The following is a 26,349-nucleotide window of genomic DNA, read 5'->3' as shown; positions in this document are numbered from 1 at the left end:
CAATGGATGTACCATGCAGAGTGGTACATGCTATGATAATACCACAGTACATACCATGGTACAATTATTGTACAATGTGTTGTGATACTGTCAAAATACAATGGTACATGTAGCATAGTTGCACCATGGCACAAGTACCACAGCACAGCACCATAGTAACATTTATAATGGGTGGTTACCTCCATGTACTGCATGGTGGTCTCTTTAAACAGAGGTATGGCAGACTTTAAAAAAATAATAATTTACAAAAAGCTAGCATAGGCACACCCTTACCAGTTGTGTTAAGCCCTGTGTAAATTTTTAAGATGTCAATTCTGCCTCTGTCCCAGTGCTCCATATTAAGGCGTTTGACAGACTTCCACAGAGAACGGCCTCGTCCTTCCCGCATCCAATTTCTACGGGGCACGCTGTCCATGCCATTGCCACTGTAGGATTCGACTGCTTCGCCATCAAGCCACAGGACACAAGTGAACTCATCAGTATTCACTGCAGTGTAGGTACCTAGAAGGGAGTGACTAACTGGAAGACAGAGAGACAGGGAAAGACAGAAGTACCAAATGTGATGTTCAACCCAAATCGTCCCTAAGCCAGGACAGAACATTGACCCAATCTGGCAACTTCAAGGAAAAAAAAAAAAAGAAAAAACAGACTTACATTTTTCAAAGTTTTGGTATTACTGATGACATTACAAAATACTTTGCTCCGCTTTCCGTTTCAGAAAGTAAAAATCTCACTACTATGGAAGAATGAAATTTGGGATAGTCACTTTTGTAATGTGTTGCAACGGGATAGTCATAAAATATGGAAGCATATTGCAGGCAAAATTCTAATGAAAATGCAACGTTAATTTCCCAGTCACATAGGCTATGCTGTTACGACCTGGTCTACGGTCCGACCGTAACAGGTAAACGATAAGGGAAATGGGGAGGGAAACTTACTGCAAACCAATCAGTGACTTTGAATGTTAATAGGCACGGGGCAGCTTAGAATGCTGAACTTCGGACAGAACTAAAAGGCCGAATAGTATACCTCCAACGGAGCGTTAAATCTTCACCCAGGGTAGCGTCAAAAACAATAAAGGAAAATAACAAACTTGTGTCCCGCTGGAATGATTTTTAGCCCAGCTGGGAACACACTAACGAATAGGCCTATTTCACAAGATGGCCACCAAAACCGGATGTAGGGATACTTTGTTTGCCTAAACAGCGACGAGTTCTCACAGTCCCTAATAGCTCTGCCAAAGTTCACTATGTCCGATGTTATCCGCATTGTCGAAGCATTGCCAGTGAACGTTAAGCGGTCTAAACTAGACAAGGGCTATAAATTCTTTTTTGAGAAGTTTATATTCGGTTATGAAGGAAAGTATAACGTTAGCTCTGGTTCGCCAGAAAGCCAAATAGCTAGCTTGCTAACCACAGCAAGTTAGCCGATTAAAGAGATATTTCACTTCGGCATAACAAATTATTTACTAAAACGTAATTTGCTAATCATAACATAACAATCATTTAGACCCAAATGTGAGGAGAAAAGTTTAATATCGAGTGTAATCTTACTCACAAAGCAGTAGCTAACTGTCTAGCTATCGTAATGAGTTAGTTTATGTTAGTTTGCAACATTATGAGTCATGCTACCTAGCAAGTTTTTTTCTTATTTTGGAGTACATCTGTGGGAAAGCTGTGAAAGGGCAAATAAATTCTTTTTCGAATTGGTACACAGGGGAACGCTACAAAATAGTATTGATTCGATGTTTGGTGACGTAAACGTAATTTTGATCAATCTAACGGCAAACGTTAGATCACCTCTGAGCTAGCTTGCTTGTAAATTTGCTCATTTAAGATTTTAAACATGGCAGTGCGTTAATGTCATTTGTATGGGTACTGTTAAAGTTAGTTAACGTTGTTTTTGTGGGTCATAGAGTTATAGCAAAGTCGATTTAAGACTTAGAAAGTCTATGGTGTGAATAGTGTCAAAGAACGTTACCAAAGAATCGCTAGCTAGTGCTAGTTGTAGTTGAACGACGAAATTCTTAAAAGAAGCCAGTTTTTTATATATCCAACTGCATTTTGAGTAGTCAAAATGATAATTGAAGATATCTATAAAATGTAGTCCGACTACTCGGGATGATAATTGAAGACATATCCAAAACAAGATCAGTGGTCTCAAGATAATCGTAACTTCTACGTAGATATCTTAAAAAGGCCTGCCATATGAGTAGGCCTACGCCCCAAGCCCCATGAACTCTCTATGATACGCTCCATGTCTCGGGCAATGTTCTAGTGATATAGCCTTATAATTCTCATTTCAAATTCAGTGCATTTAGCTGTTAAAATGTGCACCATTTTCTACCGTCACTTACCTGTCTCAGTGCCCCAAATAATGCCCGAAAGTAATAAAATGCTACCAATGGTAAACATTTTACAACAGAACTTTGAAACTCCTCCACCCTCATCTCAGGGAGACCTGACTGACACTGCCGTACTGACGCTCGAGATTTTCGGCACCTGAGCGACGAGCGTGCGCAATGTACAACGCGGAAATAACCAGCTAGACAGGTGTTCTTCTTCTTCGGTGTTGTTTACCGGCAGCTTGCATCCTTGAAAGTTGCATTACTGCCCTCTCTCGGAGTAAGTCAACTCCTACAGCTTACTGACTGTCACACTTTCATTAACACTCCCGTTCCCCGAAGGTAGTTAATAAAACATCTCCTCCCCTGCCCACTAGCACCACACTCCAGTACATTCCTCATTCCTGCTCCTGTTATCCCCAATCTTCCCATCTCCTCCATTATATCCTTCCTTTCTGACCTATATTTATTGCAGTTAATGATAACGTGTTCTACAGTTTCTGGTACCTGACAGATTTCACAAAGGTTGGATGTTTACCTATAACATGAAGTGTGCTGCGTAAATTGCTGTGTCCTATTTTTAATCTTGATATTACAACCTCCTCTCTTCTGTTTCCTCCCTTCTTTCTTACACTGCCTACTCTATTTTGTATCAGATGTAAATGTCTCCCCCTTCTCTCCTGATCCCAGTGCTGCTGCCATTCTTTATTGATATTTCCCCACACAATGCCCTTTCCCTCTGATTTTGATAACTTGATATTGATTTCAACACTTCCCTTTTTGACTGCTTCTTCTGCCAACATATCTGCTCTCTTGTTTCCCGGGATATCTGAATGTGCTGGGACCCACATCAGTGTAACATTTTTCCCTTGCCTAACCACTCTTGAATTGGCAAACAAGATTTCATACAGTAGATCCTGGTGATTTCTGGCTGTACCTGTCTTAATACTTGCAATGGCCGACACAGAATCACCACATTACATTATTACATTACAGGCATTTGGCAGACGCTCTTATCCAGAGCGACGTACAACAAAGTGTATAACCATAACCAGGAACAAGTATGACGAAAACCCTAGAGAGAAGTACCGGTCCAAGTGCAGGGAACAACCGCATAAGTTCAACTTTGACCCTGAAGGTTAAACTGATTAACACTAACAACGAAAACCGCAACAACGCAGTCTATGGAAAAAATACAAGCAGTAGTTAAGACAGTTAATGCACCTAAGTCACCTACGAAACAGCTGCCTAGTTACAACCCTAAGCTTACAGTCATTTACAGGGGGGTAGGGAGGGATGGGGAGAGGTGCAGCCTGAAGAGGTGAGTCTTCAGTCGTCGTTTGAAATGGGTCAGTGTCTCAGCTGTTCTGACCTCCACGGGGAGGTCATTCCACCATCGTGGGGCCAGAACAGACAGGAGACGTGTTCTGGACGTGCAGGTGCGAAGAGGGGGAGGTGCTAGGCGTCCTGAGGTAGCAGAACGGAGGGATCTGGCTGGCATGTATATTACTATTTTGTTAACCCTACCCCATTCAGCCCATTCTAATGCCATCAATATGGCAAACAATTCAACAGCATACACACTTAAACAATCCGATGTTCTCTTGCTAATTCCCACTTGGTAACTAGGCACAGCAACTGCAGCCCCTATCGCATCTGTCTGCGGATTCTTTGATCCATCTGTAAAAATCTGAACACTGCCTTTATACTTACAGTCCCTATAGTTATAATATTCACTAACTAAGTCAGCATTCTTATTACTGTGCTTAATCTTAAGTAATTCCAGATCTACCCCCACACTTTCTAACTCCCAGACAGGTCTAACAGGCCACACCACAGTTTCGCCAAATTCTTTATCATATACTCCCATATCTCTTGCCACCTGATCTCCTGCCCATCCAAAACTTGATTTTTCCATCCTCTCCTTCTCCCAGCTTGTCTGCAGTACCCTTTTTGTTGGATGACTATCTCCATGCCCCCTTAGATTAACCCAGTAGTTAGCTACCAGCTGTTTCCGATGCAACCACAGTGGCATTTCACCTGCTTCCACTTGGAGTGCACACACTGGGTTTTAACTGCTCCTAAACACACTCGTAAAGCCCGAGCTTGTATAACATCTAGGTCCGCCAGCACAGATTTTGCTGCTGATCCATATACGATACTTCCATAGTCTAATCTTGATCTAATTAAGGCTACATAAATATATTTCAGAGATGCTATATCAGCTCCCCACTCCAATCCTGCAAGACACCTCATGACATTTATCACTTTTTTACATCTACTAACAACCTATCTAGTATGCTCCCTCCATGTTAACCTCATATCAAAATATACTCCCAAAAAAACGAAAACTCACAACTTTCTCTAAATTATTTCCATACAATTTCAAATTGCATTCCCTGAGTTTCTTTCTTGTAAAGAGCATAGATTTTGTTTTTTCAACTGAAAATTTAACTCCCCACTTTGTTCCCCACTTTTCAACTTGATTAATTCCATCTTGCACTTTCTTCACTATGTGTCCAACATTTCTCCCTCTTTTCCACAAAGCCCCGTCCGTCATCTGCAAACAATGACTTCCCCATATCCATAGGGATATTCATAAATGTGTCATTTATCATGATGGAAAATAAAGTTGGACTTACTACACTTCCCTGAGGTGTCCCGTTTTCCACAACATATTGGGTTGATAACTCTGACCCTATCTTCACCTGAATAGTCCTTCCATCTAAAAAGTCCGTAACCCAATTAAACATTTTCCCTCCGACTCCCATTACGTGCAGTTTGATTAGAAGTCCCTCTCTCCATAGCATATCATACGCTTTCTCAACATCAAAAAACACTGCAGCCACTGTCTCTTTATTTACCTGCGCTTTCCTTATTTCATTTTCCAGAACAACATTGGATCCATAGTATTCCTTCCTCTCCTGAATCCACTTTGATACGACGCCACCATACATCCTTTTCCAAAAAATACATTAACCTCCCATTTATCATACGTTCCATTAACTTACAAATGTGAGATGTCAAGGCAATTGGTCTATAGTTTCCAGGCCTGCTGGCATCTTTTCCAGGTTTCCTTATTGGAATAATTATCGCCTCCTTCCAGCTCCTTGTCATTCTCCCCTCTTCCCACACTTTATTATACAGTGAAAACAATTTCCCCAGACTTCCTACACTCAGATGTTTTAACATGCTATAACATATCTCATCTTTACCCGGTGCTGTTTTTCCTGTTTTATCTAGTGCCCTTTTTAATTCTCCCATGAAAGGTACATTCTGTCCTTCATCATTACTATTCTTTCTGCATAAAGCCTCCATATTTTCAGACTTTGTTTTCTCTTTTCCTCTTCTTCCTTCTACTGATAAATTATTGGAGCTATGTACCCTAACAAACGTATTTGCCAATAACTCTGCCTTTTCCTTATTTGTTACTGCAGTCTCATCTCCATCGGTCAGAGCCAGATAACTCCACTCCCTCCTGTCCCATTCCCATCTTTTTTATCGTCCCCCATACTTCTCCCACCTGAGTTGTGTTTCCAATTGTACCACAGTACTTTCTCCAATGGGTCCTTTTTGTCTGTCTTATTATCCTCCTTACTACTGCCTGGGCCTGCTTGTACTGAATCATATGTTGAAAATTATGAGTTCTTTTGACTAGTTTAAACGCCTTATTTCTATTTCTCACTGCTTCCTTACACTTATCATCCCACCATGGTACCACTTTCTTCTTCATACTACCTTTACTTTTAGGAATGGATTCGAATGCAACTGTCATTATGCCTTGTTTTATTTTGCTGTCAAGTGACTATGTCCATTCTATCATTAACCTGACTTAAATATCTATCACTTCCTTCCAGAAATTTCTCCCAATCAGCTTTCCCAAGGATCCAATTCCCACCTGTGGTCAATTAGACAGCAATATTTATCTTACACCAGACTGGGTAATGATCACTCCCTATAGTACCTTCTTGGTACACTGTCCATTCACACAGTGCTGCTATGTTGTTTGACACAAGTGTAAGATCAAGCACAGCCTCTCTCCCTAAATTAACATCTATTATTGTACTACTGCCATCATTTAAACATACTAAGTTCTTTTAATCTAACAACTCTTCTATCACCTGACCATTAGCATCTGTTCTGTCATTCCCCCATAATGTGTTATGTCCATTAAAATCACCACACCAAACCGTGCTACTACCATTCTGCCCTTCTATCTCCTCAAGCTTGCTTAACTCTAGCCTTTTGCATGGATTATAGTAATTCATAATCACTAACTCTTTCCTTTCTGCCCACACTTTTACTACCACATACTCTTGCTCATTACCTATACCTACTACTCTGTAAGGGACGCCTTGCTTTACAAAAGTGACACATCCTCCTCCTCCCCCCTCTGTCCTCTCTCGCCTCACTGCCACATAACCATATAAAACAAAATCCAAGTTAGACTTTAACCAGGACTCTTGAATACACACAATGTCTGGTTTTTCTCTCCTACTGGCTACAAACTGCTTGAAATCTTGCCCATTAGCAACCAGGCTTCTCGCATTCCACTGAAGAATTAAAATTATTAGTACAATCAACCCACACATGCCGTTTCTTGACTTGACTGTACACCGAGTTCATCACTTACTTCTTCCCATTTTAAACCTATCATATCCAAGTGGTGTACTGCTGCTTTGACAATAACCTGAATCCTTTCTGTTTTAGATTTTATCTCAGCTGTTGCATTTATCACTCCTGCTATGAAAGTCACCACTTTCTTCTTCTCTATCCATGCACTCTTCTTATCTTGCTTTTCTTTTGCTACCGCTTGTTCTTTGCTACATCCTCCCTCCTTATTCTGTTTTTCCTGTCCTGCCATCTTAACTGCCTCAGCAAATGAGACTTTTTCCTTCCTCCTTATCTCCTGCACCTCCACCTCTCTTCTCAACACTTCACAACCCCAATAAACCACACTATGATTCCCTCCACAGTTACAACATTTTGGTCTCACTCCCTCTCCACACTTCCCATACTCATGTTCCCCACCACATCTAGCACACCTTCTCTTCCCTTTGCACACCTTAGCCACATGCCCAAATTCCTGGCAGTTAAAACACCTCATTGGCTTAGGTATGAACTCTCCAACTCTGTATCTCACAAATCCAAAGTATAATTCCTTTGGGAGAACCTTTGTTTCAAACTCAATCAAAACTGTCTCAGTCTCTTCTTTCTCCACCCCCCTTCTCATTCTTTTAGCACTTTTAACTAACCTATTACGCACCCTCAAGTTCTCTACCAGTTGCTTCATGCTAACTACAAGAGGTAATCCAGAAATTACCCCCTTGCACCCACCACCCCTCTGCTCCCCCACTCTTACTACTTTAGCTTTTCCAACACTACTCATTTTATTTGCCTTCTCCATCTGTCCTTCATTGTTGCATCCTATAAGCAAGTTTCCATCTCCCAAAACTCTTGCATACTTCACTTCTCCAATTTGTCCTCTAATAGTTTTAGTTAGCTTCAACGGATCGACTTTCTTTACTCACCCCTCTCCCTCAAATCTCACCACTATATTTATCACCCGTGCCTTCGGGTCCTCCTCCTCCCTCTCGCTCCCCTCACTATCCGTTCCACCTGGGCTAGCTCCGTCCTCTTTTCTCTCTCTTTTACTTATACTTTCCTTCATGCCTCTATTCCCTCTCACCACCTGCCACTCACTCGCCCCCCTCTCACCTTCCTCCATGCTGTCACCATCCGTCTCCCTCCCCGCCATCCTGTCAGGGATTGTAAGGAGGAGCAGTGCAGGAATACCGTTCCGGACCTATGCAGGCCGTCGGTCGATATTCCTACAAAAACTCCCCCCGACACCCAAACCTATTGCTACCACGTCCCAACGTCCGCAAAACAAAGTCAATATCGTTTAATCACTCAAAATAAAGCCAAACTAAGTCAAAAAAAAAACAAAAACAAACAAACAAAAACAAAACCAGCGTAGCACAATGCACCCTTCCAGAGACAAGTTTTATTTTAAACTGTTGCCCGTCGACTCCGCATTAACGTTGACGTTGATTTGCAGCTAACCAGCTAAAAGAAATAACAAACACTAGCAGCCGATCTTCCCACTCGTTTACCGCCCGTTTCCTGAATCTGAGACAGCTACGGCAACTCCGTATGGACCAAACTCAGCTCCACCTAATCGTCGAACTGGCGCTTTCCCTATTTTAAACCTTTTAAAGGTCTTTCTACACGGCTAACCCCGGCCGGAAATCCCAAGCCGGGATGCGCTCGTGCTTCTCTAAATCCTAATCCTTTCAGAAGTGTCCGCACCTAACAGTCAATGTGTGTGTGCGTGTGTGCGTGTGTGTGTCTGTGCGTGTGTGTGTGTATGCCTATGTGTGTGCGTGTGTGTGTGTGCCTGTGTGTGTGCGTGTGTGTGTGTGTGTGTGTGTGCGTGTGTGTGTGTGTGTGTACATGTGTGTGCGTGTGTGTGTGTGTGCCCTACTGGCTGGTTGCTTATTTCCTCCGCATTGTGTTCTCACATCTGAGGCTCTGTTTCTGCTGTAGAAGCTGGATGCCAGTCCGCTGTAATCGGTTCTGTTTCATGTTTTCAGGGGATTATAACACTGCAGCTGCCAGAATAAAAGCCGGTCTGTCTCACGGCAAATTCACACACGTACTGGAGATCAACATTACCAGAGAGACAGAGCATCAGCAAGCACGCACACACACACACACACGCACACACACACACAAACACGCACACACACACACACACAAACATGTACACACACACACACATACACGTAGACACACACACACACACACACACAAACATGTACGCACACGTACGCACACGTACACACAAGCACACTCATACACACACACACAAACACGTGCACACACGCACGTAGACACACACACACAAACATGTACACACACACACGCACGCACACACACACACACACACGTACACACACACAAGCACACTCATACACGCACACACGAACATTCACACAGATCATACACGCATACACAAACACGCACACACACACACATACATCCTGGATGGTAAATGCTAGATTCGGCAGCTGGCTAATTAGACTTAGCCCATTAGCACGCACACTTTCATTAATCACCACCTCCTCCTGTTTGAGACCAGCGGAGACGGACGGTTTCCACGGAGAACAGAGCAGCGCCGCTGGGCAGCGACAGGGCGGCGGCCAGCCTCGACCGCATCGCCTAGGCAACCAGCGAGACTGACAGGTCGTGCACCTGCCAGTCAAATCGCTCAGGCAGGGAGGTGAGGTGCACACACACGCTTCCTACGTTAGAAACAGGTTTGGGCCCCAGTGTCACCTTGGTGCCGCGTTCCCTGACCAACTGCTCCACCGAGCCAGAGAATTCAGCCTTTTTCTGGAGGGGGGGGGGGGTGGGGGTGCAGTTGGGGGGGTGGGGGGGGGGTTAGGTTGGGGGCGGGGGGCATCCTGCTGCCGCACACGCCGCCGCTGCGTGACCAGTCATCCATTTTACATCAGGACCTCAAACAGCCCGAGTGCCGCCGCTCCTCTGGGTAAAACAAAACCTGAATAATTCAGGCAGCCGCCGGAACCCACGTCCCACCACTCCCGGGCAAAATGGCTGCCGTCACAGCGCCCTTTTAAAACAGAGACCGACCGTCCGTGAACTGTGAGACGCTACCCCTCTGTTTATCTGCTACGGTCCTTAGCTGCATCGCTGCACTGCGCTGGTTAGCACCGCCGCCATCTTGGCGACCTCGGTCGGTCTGGGCGAGGCTAGCCGTGGGCCAGCTGAAAGCGGATCTTCTCTCCTCTTCCTTCTCAGGGAAGGAAATTAGACCATTTATTTCCCCAGGTGCACAATTCCGTAGTCAACCTTCACACGGCCCCCCCTCCTCAGTCTGGAACCTGCTACCTGCACACTCTTCACCCAGACAAGAATTATTACTATCACCCTCCTCCCCTGACATACACACACACATACACACAGAAACACACACACACACACACACACACAAGCACACACACACACACAAACACGTACATACAGAAACACACACACACGCTCACAAACACACACACACACAAGCACACACACAAGCACACACACACACACACACACAAACACGTACATACACACACATACTGTCACACACCCACACACACGTGCACACACACACACATACACACAGAAACACACACACACACACACACAAGCACACACACACACACAAACATGTACATACACACACATACCGTCACACACCCACACACACGTGCGCATACAGACACACATACACACTCTCACACACACACACACACACACACACACACACACACACACACACACACACACACACAAGCACACACACACACACACACACAAGCACACACACCCACACAAACACGTACATACACAGACATACTCCCCCATTTTGCTGATGGCCTGCCCATCTCTACCTTTAATTTTCTTCCTCTCTTATTTCTTTTCTTGCTTTCATTTTAACCTAAAAAATGGTTTTAAATGAACAGAGTCGGGCTCTGTTAACTGCACCTTTTTGTTCACATAGTTGCTTTTTAGCCTTATAAATAAATCAATAAAAATACCCAGGAGGAAGATTGCTCCACTAACTTTCACCAGCAGCGCCCCCTGCTGTTCACACAGTGCATGTGCCCCGTACCTCAGCTACATTCAAATTTTAGAAATCAGCTCCTTGCAAGCTTAAAAAAAGTCTGTGTATCAAAGTCAAGTAATATAAATCTATCTCTCGTGATAGCCAGTGAGGCAGTATCTATGCTACAATTACCGTCCTGGTTTTTCACTCTTTGAACCTCTGTGATTCTCACTCATATTAAGGAGGAAGATCCCATTTCCCCAGACTGCCCCGAAGCCCCTGAGCCACTGGAGCCCACAGAATACCAGTTCTGTGTCGTCACATGACTCTCCGCTGATCAATACCCACCTATCAGCTCCTGGCCCGTTAATCAATATTCGCCCTTTCTGCGGCCTCTTCCTTTAGGGGGAGGGAGGAACCAAACCCCTTAAACATACCCCTTAAAGCACCTCATACCCCTTAAACATATCCCTTAAAACCCCTCATACCCCTTAAATCACCTCATATACCTTAAAACCCCTCATACCCATTAAACATATCCCTTAAAACCCCTCATACCCCTTAAAGCACCTCATATCCCTTAAAACCCCTCATACCCCTTAAAGCCCCTCATATCCCTTAAAACCCCTCATACCCCTTAAAGCCCCTCATACCCCTTAAACATATCCCTTAAAACCCCTCATACCCCTTAAACATATCCCTTAAAACCCCTCATACCCCTTAAAGCCCCTCATACCCTTTAAAACCCCTCATTCCCCTTAAAGCACCTCATACCCCTTAAACATATCCCTTAAAGCCACTCATACCCCTTAAACATATCCCTTAAAACCCCTCATACCCCTTAAAGAGGGTCGCCAGGACTTCAGTTTAACAAGTCGTCCACAGGACGGCCCCGCCAGCCGCGGACTATCCCAGTCCCGGCACCCTGACGTTGCTAGGAAAGGCCGCCGGCTCGTTCCTAAGATTCCGCTCCCCCCGTCCAGTCACGGAACGCCTTCGGCTTCAGCGTTCCGGATCTCTGAAGGTCAGACATTCCGTGGCATGCGGCCGGGAGGCCTTGGGGGGGGGGGGGGGGGAAGAGCCCTGGCCGTTCGACAGACCCGCTCCACGGATCACACCTGTGTTCCCCACGGCCAGCCTGACCCCTGACCCCTGACCCCTGACCCCTGACCCCCGCTGGCGTAGCTACAGACCGCAGAGCGTCACCCTACCACGGCAACAGACCCACCGGGGTGGAGCAGTTCAGCAGACAAATCAAACCTTTTTTCTGCAACATATTAAATGGAACGAACCGCTCACGTGGAGCTACACTTCCGTTTCACGTCAGAATTGCAGGTCACTTTCAAAGGCAGTGCATTTTCCCCACTTCTGAACTTCGGAAGAGCAGTATCCTGTGAACCATGGCCGCGACCGGCCCTGTTCCTGGAGATCAACCGTCCTGTAGCTTTTCACTCCAACCCTAACAAAGCCACTCCTCATTCAACAGCTAGAGATCTCCTTGATCTGCTCGCTAGTAGAATCAAATTATGGGCGAAATGAAAATACACAGGATGGTAGGACTCCAGGAACGGGGTTGGGCAGCCCTGCAGCAAATATTACAACAATGCCACCTGCTGGACACACAAAAAATCGACAACCTCATGTTTGAGAGTATAACGTTCCACTGGGGGTCCCTATGTTCTTAAAATCTAGGTCATTCAGAGCCAAGTCTTTGCCTGTTTAATTTTTTAAAGGTGATATTTTCAATAATACATGTTCATTTTTGGCACAATATAGCAAAACAACGCACAGATTTTAGAAAACAATGCACAGCCAGTGTTCCAATGTCTCCCTTGCCGTTAACTAGGCCAGAGGGCGCGCCAAATCAATACTGGGCAAAGCTTTTGTGTTCAACAGCGTCAGCAGTCCCTCTGACCCCCCTCCTCCCAATTTAAACAAGGTCTAAGTTCCCGACGGCCCAATCACACTAACCTTAGCAGGGTTGAGTTTAGGTCAGCTAGACCAGCGAACTCTGGAGTCAGAACTGCAATGGCTGCTCATGTTCTTGCTCCATTATCCATGAGCAAGCAGGACTACATTACCCATGAGCTAACAGTACTCCAACTCCATTGCCCATCAGCCAGCAGTGCACCATTACTCATCAGTCAGCAGTGCTCCACTACTCATCAGCCAGTAGTACTCCATTACCCATGAGCCAGCAGTACTCCATTACCCATTAGCCAGCAGTACTTCATTACCCATGACCCAGCAGTGCCCATTACCCATGACCCAGCAGCGCTCCATTACCCATGAGCCAGTAGTAAACCATTACCCATGAGCCAGCAGTACTCCATTACCCATTAGCCAGCAGTACTTCATTACCCATGACCCAGCAGTGCTCCATTACCCATGAGCCAGTAGTATGCCATTACCCATGAGCCAGCAGTGCTCTGTTTCTCCAATTTATGTCTGAATATTGGAGAAAAAACCAAAAGACCACCTAACAAACCACAGTGAGATTACAGTATGGCATAATCCTCCTCGCACAACAACAGAGACAGCACAAGTCATATGTGCACACTGACATCATCATAATGGCCTTTACAAGCTTCACAGCCTCCCTCCACTAAAAGTTCACTCCCATAATGCACCACTGCAAAGGACATTGAATCCCCAGGGACCAGCACTGAAGCACAGCATTTGAACCTATCTGCACACCCATCCTATAGCCTTCAGGCAAACAGAGACAGAGCGCACAGTGTTCGTTCAGCTCAGTCCGAGTTTAAACGAGCCAAACAGGGGTCACGCGTACCCCCCCCCACCGTCAGCTGACTTAACGCTGAAGACGTAACCATGCGGAGGACAGGCTCACCGAGGTGGAGCTGGTTCTCCTCGGGTTCTGGTTCTGGCCGCGTCCGTCCCAGGCCCGCGACGGCAGCTCGGTCAGGTGCTTCTCCAAGGCGGCCCAGTCAATGGGGGGCGCGTGGGGGAGGGGGGCACAGCCTGGACTCGCCCCCGCCCCCGCCCCCGCCCCCGCCCCCGCCCCGCGCTGGCCGGCTCTGGGGGAGAAGGGGTGATGGGCCGCCAGGACGACGATGTTCCCGTTCTGCTTCAGCTCGTCCGGCACGGCGGCGGCGGCGGTGGCCGGTGGCACGCCGACCGCGGGAGGGAGGCACGGAACATCCCGGAACTCCTCCGCCAGGCTGCGGCTGTTCACCGGCTCCCCGGCCCCGCCCCCGTCGCCGTCGCCACGGCGGTCGTCGTGGAGCCCGTACCTGCCCCCCCAGTCCTCCATCAGCTTCCTCTTGTAGTCCTGGTAGTCCTCGTCGTCCTCGCAGTCTTCCAGGGCCGCCAGGTGCATTCTGGGAGAGGACGGCGTCGCCATGCTGGAGCTGGTCTCGGAGCAGGACCGGCTCGAGGAGTCGCTGCCACAGTCCATCCCATCTTCGCGGTAGTCCTGCGGGATGGACGAGGAGGAGAGGGTGGAACACCAGACATGGATGTTGAGTCACATGTGACACTGACCCCATCCCGACACCTCTTGGTAATTTGTATTTGTCCTAATACTGTAGCTTATTCTTCTGCCCAGTTGGCTTTGCAGATGTTAGGCCAGAATAGTGTTCACTGTTCTCGGCTAGAAATAGCTGTACAAAATAAGTATTGTACCTTACTGAACCCGTGTTTAGCAGTTGTCTACGACCATGAAATGCACTTGTTTGTACGTCGCTTTGGATAAAAACGTCTGCCAAATGAATGTAATGTAATGTAACTGAGAGGTCAAAGGTCTGAGCCAATTACTGCACCACGTGATCACATCAGATTGTGAGGCAGCTGTCTCCCGTCGATCGCTGTGTACATACTTCTCTTGATACAGTTACTTTGAAACTATTCATTTTGCCCTTTTTCTGCTACTCTGTGAAGCGTCTTTGTGACAGTTCTCTGTAAAAGGCGCTGTACAAATTAAATTGATTTGATTTGATTTGAATTGCAGATGCTCTACAGTGGCTGACAAAATAAAAGTACAGATATCTGATAAAATTGAAGCGGTATTCGTGTGTGCGCGCGGGCGAGAACGTATTATTTTCAATACAACCAGAACAGCGACTCCCTGAATACAAAATGTTAGCAGGAATTTGCGGCTGGAATCAGTACACGCTTCTGTCACCATTACAGTACCACTGGCGTGGCCTACATTTTCCCAACCCGCTGAGAAATGAGGAGCGCATCGCCGCTGCTTTTTCCCAGTTATTCCGTGACAGGCCTTATCCCAGCTCAGCTCCACAGCTGGGGGCACTACTGGCAGGAAGTCGGAACCGCTGCCGCGTTCTCCACGTAGAGACTGCGGCGCCAAAGCAAGGGAGGCTTGTTTGTGTGCCAGGTTGTTGAACTGTATTTGCCATTTTCAGTGAGATGGTAGGCATTATTAAAGGTTTTAGTGAGCTTTTTTCTGTTCTCGAAATGTGATCCTTTGGCGGTGAAAATACATAAGCTCGCGACATGTGACTCGTGCAAAAAAAGAAGGAAATATTACGCAGAATCCATCAACGCGTCCCACTCTGTGAAACACTGTCTATGCAAAAGGAACCAAAATAATGAGTATAGTCGTCAAATAGCCTATTACTTTTAACACATCAGACGAAGTTGCTGCGCAGGCGCCTGCTGCATTTGACACTTTTTCCTGATACCGCTACTTTCCCGAGGCTCGTGCTGTTATATCTTACCGAAATACTCATTATAAGCAGCGTTCCTTCTGGTGCTTCTGGAACTGAAGCCGTTTATTTGTTTTGTATGAAGTAATGTGACCATTACTTGATCGTTTAATATAAAAACTATAATAAACAGGACATTGTCAAAGTAATCATACCTCCGCACACAGCTGCAGACAGACTACACCCAAAAGGGAAAAGCCTTGGAAATCCGTTTTGAATCGCCTGCATGACGTTTGCTTGACTCTTAAAAGGGCAACAACTCCTTGAGAATGCGTGCGAATTGTTTGTGATTTTTTTGTGTGCCCGCACCAGTCGTCTAGGCGTGTGTCCGCATTCTTGTTTATATTAATATTCCAGGATTCTGTTCGAGGTAGGTAGGACTCAAATTAGTTCGCAGTAGTTTGTTCAGGACTTAACGTTCTGTGTCCCAGACTGCACACACATTGCTTGTGGTATATGATATGACACAAAGAGAATGTTTTGGTCATCAGAAGCTTTGTTTTTGTTTTTTTTAATCAATGACCAATAACGCCTTGGAACTAGCACCCTCTGTGTCCTTAGAATCCCCTCAGGATTTTAAATTCCCCCTGCGAAATATGCAGCATTTATCATTTCTGTAAAAAAATGAACTGGTGCAAAAAAAAAAAAGTATTATCTTATGAAGTGGGGCAGGTTTGAGTGGAGCGCACTTCGTCAGCATATATTGCAAAGTCATTCTATGCATCCCGAAATGACGTAGCGGTCCAAAAAAAAAGTCCGGCATGAAACCCAATACCATCAACACAACAGCCTTGCTGACAATAACATTTTTTGTTGTTTTTGTTGTTGTTGTTATTATTATTATTATTTATTGTATTACTATTGTTGTTGTTGATGTTGTTATTCTTGTTATTTTATTGCTGTTGTTGTTTTTCTTGCCATTAACAATAGTAATCATCATAATATTTAACATTTGTCTAATGCTGAAAATAAGACCATTAGCTGTCCCTCAAGCATAGCAGAAAGTCAAATCTCAAGCCAATTTTAGCATTAAGCAGGCTACTGGTGGGTCTTCTAGAAATACTGCACAAAGCAGATTCACTGCACAAAATAATAAGAATGTCTGTGAAATGTGAAAATATCACGCGACGTGAACATTATACTTACACTCATCTCTTCAGGCAGGCTCGCGCTAATTAAGACATTTCCTCCTCCCGCTCGATGCTAGCGCGATAAAATAAAATAAATAAATGCAGCTAGTCTGCTAATTTTTAAAAAGAAAAGAAATAAATTGGAGAGCTGATTGGATCGACGAACAGATGCTGCCCCGTCATTGAGAAGAAAGGCTGAAGGATGTGCATAGTGGATGTGTATAATTGCCGTTTTTCATTGCACCCGTGGTACGCACGGTGATACCAAACACAGAATAAAAAAACAAAAGGAATTCCGACCTAGTGTCAATATATCCGCGTACACGACGTCTGATATCAAAACGAGCCCTACCACACAGCCACTCGTTGGCAGTCGATTTCTGTTTGTTTGGAATCGTCCTTGCAAGCGTTCAGTCACAGATCGGCTGACTTCCTTTTTGTGTGCGCACACGCACCGAGGATTCGACCCTCGCGCAGAAAGCGGCGTGCCCCCACTAGTATGCACGCGCCAGTCTCGCCCTCGAAGAAAAGAAAAAAGCCTATTGCCTCTGAACTCATTGGTCTCAGAATGAGGGAGAGCACAAGAAAAAATAACTTATTATTATTATTATTATTATTATTATTGCTTTAGCGATTACTGAGAGTGTGTAGTCCCATGAATACACACTGAAAAATGTACACATATATTCACAGAAACAGATACACAAAAGTGTGCACGGGAGCACCAATGCTAGCACAAATACACACTCAAATACAAATGCAAAGACACAGATATGCCCACACACATTCACACAAAGATGCAAACATATACACACTCACAGGCGCACACACACTCACACATACACAAATTCACACACCCACATCCACATGCAAAGGACACATTCATACACACACACACACATGCATGCATGTACACACAGACACAATCCTCCCCCCAAGCACACACAGACACACACCACCCCCCTCCCCACGCACGCACGCACGCACGCACGCACACACACGCACACACACGCACATACACACACACAAAAATCCTCCCCACACACGTGTACGCACGCACACTCACACATTTCAGTGCTAAAAGCCGCATTTCCCTCCATCCTCATTGTCCCATTGTCCTCTGGAGCCTCTGCACTGATTTATGGGCCGAATGCAGATTTCCTTGGAAAGGGCGAGTAGCAAACACACTTCCGCCGTCTTCCTGTCAGTTAATGCAGCTGAACAGGAAACCCATGATGCCCAATCGCTGTAGCGCAGTCGGATCTAGACAAGGTCTCCAGGGGTGGATGGAGGATGTTCATGGACGGCGGGGGGGTGGGGGGGGTTTGGAACTGTGCTATCTCTGACCCCTTGTCTCAGCTCTCTGCCTCAGGGAATAACACCCCTCCATCATTCCACTACCACTCCATCACTTTTTCATCATCCCTCCATTGCCCCTCCATCACCACTCCATCAACCTCTACATCAATCCCTACATCATTAAGATTCAGATATACTTTATTGAACCCAGTGGGGTAATTTGACCCATCCTAGTTACTTAGGAGCAGTGGGCAGCTGTCTCTCTTGTGCTGCGCCCGGGGACCAACTCCAGTTCTGAGGCCAGTGTCTTGGTCAAGGGCTCCTGCAGGAGCGCACGTAACATGCATGTCTTTGAGTGTGGGAGGAGACCGGAGTACCCGGAGTAAACCCACGCGAACACGGGGAGAACATGCAAACTCCGCACAGAAAGGCCCCAAGCCAAGATTCAAGCCCACAACCTTCTTGCTAGGAGGCGACAGTGCTAACCACTATGCCACCGTGTCTGCCCTTATCATCCCTCCATCAACCCCTACATCACCCCTCCATCACCCCTCCATCACCCCTCCATCAACCCCTCCATCACCCCTCCATCCCTCCTCTTTCACACCTCCTTTATTTTTATCTCTCCTTCCTTTAAATGTATGGGATCTTTCTGGTGTTTCTTCTTTCGGTACAGGTGCAGTCGCTCTCTGAACACACAGTCATTAATCACGAGCAGGGCCTGTGGAGGGGATCCTGTGCTTCACTCAGAACTTATAAATAGCAGCGGTGAATTTTTCATCAGTGGCTTAGTTCATAATACATTCGCATTTTTACGCGCTCTCTCTCTGTCCCAGGAAAAGGGAAAACACGCTGCCTGGAAAACACGCTGCCTGTGGGTTCTAGGGTTAGCATGTCACATTCTACGGGTCGTCTGGCTGCAGTAATGAATATTCATTCAGTAGCAGAAACAGAGAATTGCATGAAATTGTCCTTTATTTATTCTTTGAGAAACAATGGGTAAACAGTAATGGTAAACGTTGAACAGAGTTGGGGTGGCGAGGAAACCCTTTTTCACTAACATCAAGAACAGCTTTTGAAGGCTGACGTGTCTTCGGAGCTCATTGACAGCAAGGCGATTTCTGACAGACAGCCTGACAGACAGTCTGCTCCAAAACTTGTGCGGCTAGCGAACGGTTCCAATTGGTGTGTGCATACGCACAGGCTACGACTGTTGTACTGCCAACACATTCTAGAATGCACTCAGAACGTTTTGAAAAAGCCCCGTGTGTACAGGGTCACAATCAGTAATTTGATCACATGATCAAGCAGCGGTGAAATCCGTTGATTGAGCACAGCCAGGATTTGTACCGCCCAAAGGATTTCTATGGAATTACCACTCAAAATGGAGGACATGCTCGCCATCTGCTGGGCACCCAGGGAATAGCATGTTCTACTGTTAAACAAAACTGGCTGGCTGGAATTTAGATACATGCAAACTGACATGTATTATATGAAGTGTCAGAGGTACTAAACTATTCTAAAGTTTTTCGCAAAAAATGAGAAAATGTATACTGGTTGGCAAGTGCACAGATTTAACATTCAAGTGTTCAGACACCATGCATTTCCAACACAATACCAGTGTCACTGGTATTAGGATTTGGATTTGGTTGCATAAAGGAAAACAAGTTTATTGCCAACACTTATATTAGAGGAGAGTACTTATATATTTTGAACATTTGTCAGTTATGAAAATGATAAGGATCCCATCTATACACAAAGACAGAGAAACAAATTGTAAAACTTAAATAAAAATTATACAAATACAAATACAACCAATCATCAGCAAATATCTTCTGGCTTTACTTTTGACATTTATAGAAATACTTTAACGTGTCTTAAATGTCTTTGGTCTGGTAATAAAATTCACCAGGACTCCCTGGCAGAAGAGATATTGTATCTCAATGGGACCTTCCTGGTTAAATAAAGGATAATAAATAAATAAATAAATAAATAAAACCTTGGTCCAGATTAGCTGTGTTTAGAGATACCCAACTAATCAAACATTTTAATAAAACAAATAATACATTTTGTGAATACATTCAACTTTACAACAAATAATGCATTTCAGAAATAGCTTAACTTTTAAAACAGACAGTATGGAACAGGCCAGTGTCTTAAGTGTCTGTTCTGGCATGGATCTGAAGGGGCTTTTGATGGTATCGGCTCTCTTGCAGTGTTAAAGCTGCGCCAGGAGAGGGCGCTAATTTCTACAACCTGGGAAGCCACTACAACCAGCAAGTCAGAGCGCCACTTACTCTCCTGCCTCTGATACAGCATAGTGTACAGATCCTGCCTTCCAGTCCTGAGATCTTCAGTGCTAAATGGAGACAGCCAGGGCAGTTTGGGAAGGTGGAGGGAAAGTGAAGGCCAGGGGTGTCCTGTTCCCAACCATGTTGGGACGGGCCTGTTTTGGTCTCCATAAAAAGGGTCACAAGGCTGTGCCCCCCAGATGCCAGAGGGGCCTCCAGTAGGTCTGTCCTTCTTCTCATTGATGTTGATTGGCCTTCCAGCTGCACGGTCTCTTTATGGTGTCGCTGCAGTCCAGTAGTACCTAATTGCACTTCACGAAGGTCATTATCTTGTGGCATCAAGACGATGAATCCACTGAGCTGGGTTTCATTCCACCTGAGCTCCATCGACACGTTCAATAACTGATAAAGCCAAGTCCTCTGTGCGCTGGTTTGGCTACAAGGGAAAGAAAGTGAACGTAACCCTTCAGAAATCAGCAAGTGGGCATCATGCTTGCCCTTCACACAAAACTCACTGGCTTAGCACCAGCCGTATCTCTGCAAATGGAATGCTTCTCTATCGCACTTTTCTTTTTGGTCAGTAAATAAATGGAAGAATCAACAAAGATGAATTCCCATCAGCCTTCTCTCCTCTTACTGCACATATAATTTATGGTCATTTTTATGGCAATTCGGACTGATATAAATGTACACAATTTTTCCAAGGTACCCCTCAATGTAAGAGACAATATAAGATGCTAGGAGTGCTCCTACAGGGACTTAATTCCATGGTGAATTTCTCCGGTTTCTCACCTGTCTGCGCCACCTGTCTCTCAGTAGCCGCATAAAAACAAAAAACAAAGGTACTAAACCAATGGCCAACACAAGTGTCATAAAAAACCAGTAGTAATCATAGTCTTGTCTAGGTGCAGCCCGTTCCCATATCGTCCCATCTGCAAAGGCAAAAAGCAGCAATATTATAGTTTGAGAGCCACACTGGCGGTTCATGCCACACTCTTTTATAGGGGTCACAATTCTGTTCACACGGCACAAATAATTTGATCTGGTTCTGCAAGTCAGCATTAATGGAAACGGGTCACAGTGAGCAGTTTTACCCCATTTGACCAGTCGTTTAAGACTTCCGAACTGGACTTCATAGCTATATGATGCCTCAGTGCTGTTAGAGATGTCCAAACTCTTTCTCAGCTGGCAGGTCCCATCCCCATTTGGTCTGATCCCAGAGGACAAAAGGCCGTCTTCTTCAGTGATGATGTCATCATCCCGATAAACCTCCACCGTCGTGTCTCTGCAGTGAAATCCTGTAAATAGGCAGGTCAGAATAACCTTCCCAGGGTCCCAGGATCTCTTTGCAAATACTGCAGCCGTGGGCTCAGCTGAAATGGGGAAAAAGAGAAAAGGCAAGTTTTTTGTGCACAAGGAAAATCCTCTTTCTTGTGTATTTTGGAGTAATTATATTCTATGTAGTACTAGTGTACTTTGATGTGAGTATGTGAACACGTTAGCAGGGCTACATTTGAATGCTCAGGCAGCTTGCATTGAAATGGAAAAGGTCACAATTTAAGTGAGGTACCATCCTTTCTTTAAAAAAAGCAAGAAAAAACAAACATTTGGAAGATTAAATCTAAAACACATTTAAACTCATTTTCAGGTGTACTCCTGGGTTTCTTTTTGCTCACTGATTTTGTTACCAAACATTTTTTTTTAAATGTGCAGATGCATCTTTTTAACACTAACACTATGTGTTTAAAAAGATGCATCTCCTATGTATACGTGTTTGTATATATACACACATATATACGTACACATGTATATTACATAAACTTCTGTGAAATGAGTATTGTATTTTCAAAAAAAAAAAAAGTCACATATTTACAAGACACTATGTGATTTTGTCCCAACATGTATTTGATCCCAACATTAAGGACCTCAATTTGAATATATCTCCAAATATTGTAAAATTATGTTGTGATATTGTGATAATATATTCTACTTCACTATAATGCAGTGTGTTCCATTTCTGTAAGGGACCATGGTACTAGCCTGTCTCCTGGCTCTCCTCTGCTTCAAAAGACAAACTGTCCAACAGATGAATCACACAGGTGTGCTCTATGTAGTTATTAGTTTCCATGGTGATGTCCTGGTCCCTGTTCCACTTCCTCTTCATGGGGACAGCAGATCCTGCTGAAGCCTCCCACTGAAGCCTGCTGAGGTTGAAGGACAGGAAGTCTTCTCCATTCCATCCGTACTGAGCAAAGGTCCTCGTACGTCTTACACCAGAGTCAGGATTTCTCTCGATCTCACAGCCAAACCTCCCCTGCAGGACAGCAGCACCTGAAACACATGGATGTACACAACACTGAGACCATAAGAAATTTTACCATGATATACCATGGTACACTAAGACTGAATGTATCATTGTTCATTATGGTGCACGCTATTGTAGAACTACAGTTATGTACCATGGTACAATGGATGTACCATAGTACACTACAATAGTACTATAATATCTACCATAGTGCACTATAGTATGTGCTGGTGAAAATGAATGTACCATATATACTACGGTACACACTATGGTAGTTCCACAGGATGTACCATTGAACATTTATATACCATAGTGCTCTGTGGTACACATATGGTAGTAAAATGGTATGTACCATAGTACAGTGGATGTACCATGCAGAGTGGTACATGCTATGATAGTACCACAGTGCATACCATGGTACAACTATTTTACAATGTGTTGTGATACTGTCAAAATACAATGGTACATGTAGCATAGTTGTACCATGGCACAAGTACCACAGTTCAGCAATCATAGTCCAGTACCATAGTAAAATGTATTATGGGTGGTTACCTCCATGTACTGCATGGTGGTCTCTTAGAATTTTAACCAGAGGTATGGCAGATTTTTTAAATTTATAATAATTTACAAAAAGCTAGTATTGGCGCTCCCTTACCAGACATGTTAATTCCTGTGTAATTTTTTAAGATGTCAGTTCTGCCTCTGTTCCATTGTGCCATATTACGGCGTTTGACAGACTTCCACAGAGAACGGCCTCTTCCTTCACGCATCCAATTTCTATGGGGCACGCTGTCCGTGCCATTGCTACTGTAGGAGTCGACTGCTTCGCCATCATGCCACAGGACACAAGTGAACTCATCAGTATTCACTGCAGTGTAGGTACCCAGAAGGGAGTGAGGAACTGAAAGACAGAGACACAGGGAAAGACAGATGTCACAAAGTACCAAATATGATGTTCGACCCAAATCATCCCTGATCCAGGACAGAACATTTTGACCCTATCTGGCAACTGCAAAAAAAAATATTTATTTTTTTTAAAACACAGACTTACATTTTTAAGGTTTTGATATTACTGATGACATTACATGAAATAGTAAAAACTTTGCTCCACTTTCCATTTTGGGAAGTAAAAAATCTCTATTTCTAGGTCCTTTTGTCTAGGAGCTATTGAAATTAAAAGAATTTGTAACCTGTAATTTGTTGACGGTCCCTAACCACTTGCATTGGCTAAGCGGAAAGTAGGACGGAGTGTGGCACAGTGGGTAAGGAACTGCGCTTGTAACCGAAAGGTTGCAGGTTCGATTCCCGGGTAAGGACACTGCCGTTGTACCCTTGAGCAAGGTACTTAACCTGCATTGCTTCAGTATATATCCAGCTGTATAAATGGATACAATGTAAAGTGCTATGTAAAAAAAAAGTTGTGTAAGTCGCTCTGGATAAGAGCGTCTGCTAAATGCCTGTAATGTAATGTAATGTAAAGTAGGGAACAGTGGGGGATATAAAACGATACGAGACTGGGAGTCTGAATATCTGTCTGAATGTCTGAATATCCAAGGTTGTAAAGACCGTTGCATTGTGTCTCTAAACCCCGGGACAAAGCGGGAAAGGGTCGGCGAGACTGGGTGTCCGAATATCTGTTGAATATCCAACTTGAAACCAACTTCACCTCGGTCCAATACCGAGAAAATCCGGCTGACGACCAACCGTACGAAATGTAACTAGTGTATTGTCAATAGAAATGTAGACTATTTGAGTAAAAAAGTACATACGTTTTTTTATCGATGTAGTGGAGTAGAAAGTGAAAGCTGCTAATATTGTTTATACTCAGCACAAGTGCAAAGTCGCCAATATCCTACAGTGACGAAGTACATGTAGGCTACATAGTTACCACCACCACTGTAGTCTACCCAAACTGAAAGCAAAACTAAAATAGATCAGATGTAAACGTCGATTCGTACCTGACATAGTAGATCAAACAATCTCAAAAACGAATTAAATGTAACGAATGCCAAACCAATACACATTGTGTTTTAACTAAGAAAAATAAAAATAAAATAGTCGAAATTTTACTTATTTCGAAAGGCAAAGATGAAAGCGTCAATACGTACCTGACACCGTGCGCCAAGCAATGTCCGAAAACAGTAAAAAGCTATAAATGCGAAACATTTTACAAAACAACTTAAAAAAAAACTATATCCATCCTGGTCCATTAGTTATTAGTTATCAATGAATAGCCTTGTGAAATCTTTACACCACGCTGTTACAGCGAGAGTGTGAACTACTAGACTGGTTACAGGAGGGCTGGCTGTCATGCAATCCTGTCATCTGTTCTTCCTGAGTCATAGCCTACCCCGTTTTCCCCGCCCCGATTTTCAGAGTAGGTTTATGACTCACTGCCCTCCGTCTCTGTAATCGGATAAACACAAAACGCACGTGGTCAGAAAGTTTGCTCTCTGACAACCACTGGTCTCCTTATTACTGCTTGATTCGCTGAAACAGCATGAAAGACAGATTTCACAAAGGCTATTGGCAACAAATAGACCAGAGTGGATATAGTTTTTGAGGTTGGGTTGTAAAATGTTTAGTATTTATGGAATTTTGTTGTTTTCGGACATTGTTTGGCGCACTGTGTCGGGTAGGTATACGCTTTCTACCTTGTTGAGTTTGGCTTCCAGGTAGGCAGGTAGGATATATGCTTGTGATATCTGCTTTGTTATGCGTCATATTGCGTTGTTATTTAATTATTTCATGCTTAAATTTGTAAAACGTGTGTGTTGTTTGTACCTACCTGTCGTCATCCTTGTCGTAATATTTTCTTAACTTACGATAGCTTATGTATCTGTATTTATTATCTATTCATACAACTTATTAATTAATTCACTGAGACTGTCAGATTTAGCCAGTGTGGCTAGCAGTCATCCTCGAATATCAAAGGGAAAACCTTTGGAATTTTAAGCGTTGTTTTCTTTAAAAACTACGCAGCTCGTGACAGGCTTGGTGCAGTGCACGTCTAGTAGACTTACTCACTGGCCTGCCCCCCTCTGATGGTAACACCACCATCCTCACTGTTGTCGACTGGTTTTCTAAATCCGCTCATTTCATTCCCCTGCCCAAACTGCCGTCAGCCAGGGAAACAGCCCAGCTCATGGTCCAACGTGTGTTCCGTCCCCATGGTCCCCCCACTGACATTGTCTCAGATCGAGGCCCTCAGTTCACCTCCCAGTTCTGGAGGGCCTTCTGTTCGCTCCTCGGTGCCACAGTCAGTCTCTCATCCGGATTCCACCCCCAGACCAACGGCCAGTCTGAGCGGGTCAACCAGGACCTGGAGACCACCCTGCGTTGCCTCGTCTCACCCAACCCAACCACCTGGAGTCGGCAGTTAGTCTGGGTCGAATATGCTCATAATACACTCCCCTGCTCTGCTACCGGCCTGTCCCCTTTCCAGTGTGCACACGGATACCAACCCCCACTCTTCCCTGACCAGGAGAAGGAGGTCAGTGTACCCTCAGCCCAGGAGTTCGTTCGGCGCTGTCATCGGACCCGGAGGAAAGCAGGCTCCACCTTCCTTCGCACGGCTTCCAGGTACCAGCGACAGGCGGACCGGCGCCGTGTTCCTGCCCCTCGGTACCGCCCTGGCCAGAAGGTGTGGCTCTCCACCCGTGTCCCGCCGCTTAG

General features: G+C 44.8%; 3 protein-coding genes and 1 long non-coding RNA gene across 6 annotated transcripts in view; 1 reads left to right on the top strand and 3 right to left on the bottom strand.

Annotated features, from left to right (window-relative positions):
• LOC118229610 overlaps nucleotides 1–26,349 on the top strand; it is a 71,823-nt gene that overhangs the window by 7,009 nt on the left and 38,465 nt on the right. The window lies entirely within an intron of this gene.
• Nucleotides 1–26,349, bottom strand: part of LOC118229583 (major histocompatibility complex class I-related gene protein-like) — an 81,023-nt gene that overhangs the window by 26,850 nt on the left and 27,824 nt on the right. The window lies entirely within an intron of this gene.
• On the bottom strand, nucleotides 371–17,265 carry LOC118229605 (schwannomin-interacting protein 1-like). Of its 2 annotated transcripts, none has more exons than XM_035421716.1 (3): nucleotides 16,796–17,265; nucleotides 13,813–14,397; nucleotides 371–519 (listed from the first exon to the last, which is right to left on the bottom strand). In XM_035421716.1, exons 1-3 carry the CDS (start codon nucleotides 16,799–16,801, stop codon nucleotides 502–504), a joined length of 609 nt encoding a protein of 202 aa, XP_035277607.1. In that variant the 5' UTR covers nucleotides 16,802–17,265; the 3' UTR covers nucleotides 371–501. The 2 variants fall into 2 exon arrangements, with proteins under 2 accessions (XP_035277607.1, XP_035277606.1); XM_035421715.1 differs by lacking the exon at nucleotides 16,796–17,265 and adding an exon at nucleotides 15,662–15,798.
• LOC118229597 (BOLA class I histocompatibility antigen, alpha chain BL3-7-like) overlaps nucleotides 19,036–26,349 on the bottom strand; it is a 59,045-nt gene continuing 51,731 nt past the window's right edge. The window contains exons 4-6 of one of the 2 annotated variants that reach the window (XM_035421697.1): nucleotides 21,464–21,742; nucleotides 21,162–21,301; nucleotides 19,036–20,805 (exon numbers count right to left, since the gene is read on the bottom strand). In XM_035421697.1, the coding sequence (XP_035277588.1) occupies nucleotides 20,737–20,805; nucleotides 21,162–21,301; nucleotides 21,464–21,742 (488 nt within the window). In that variant the 3' untranslated portion in view covers nucleotides 19,036–20,736. The remainder of the gene's footprint in view (nucleotides 20,806–21,161; nucleotides 21,302–21,463; nucleotides 21,743–26,349) is intronic. The other variant, XM_035421698.1, reaches the window with a different exon arrangement.

The sequence above is a fragment of the Anguilla anguilla genome, chromosome 6 (genome assembly GCF_013347855.1).
Source record: "Anguilla anguilla isolate fAngAng1 chromosome 6, fAngAng1.pri, whole genome shotgun sequence".
Lineage (NCBI taxonomy): Eukaryota > Metazoa > Chordata > Actinopteri > Anguilliformes > Anguillidae > Anguilla > Anguilla anguilla.
Note: the sequence above shows the minus strand (reverse complement) of the source record. Positions and strands in the feature narration are given on the sequence as shown.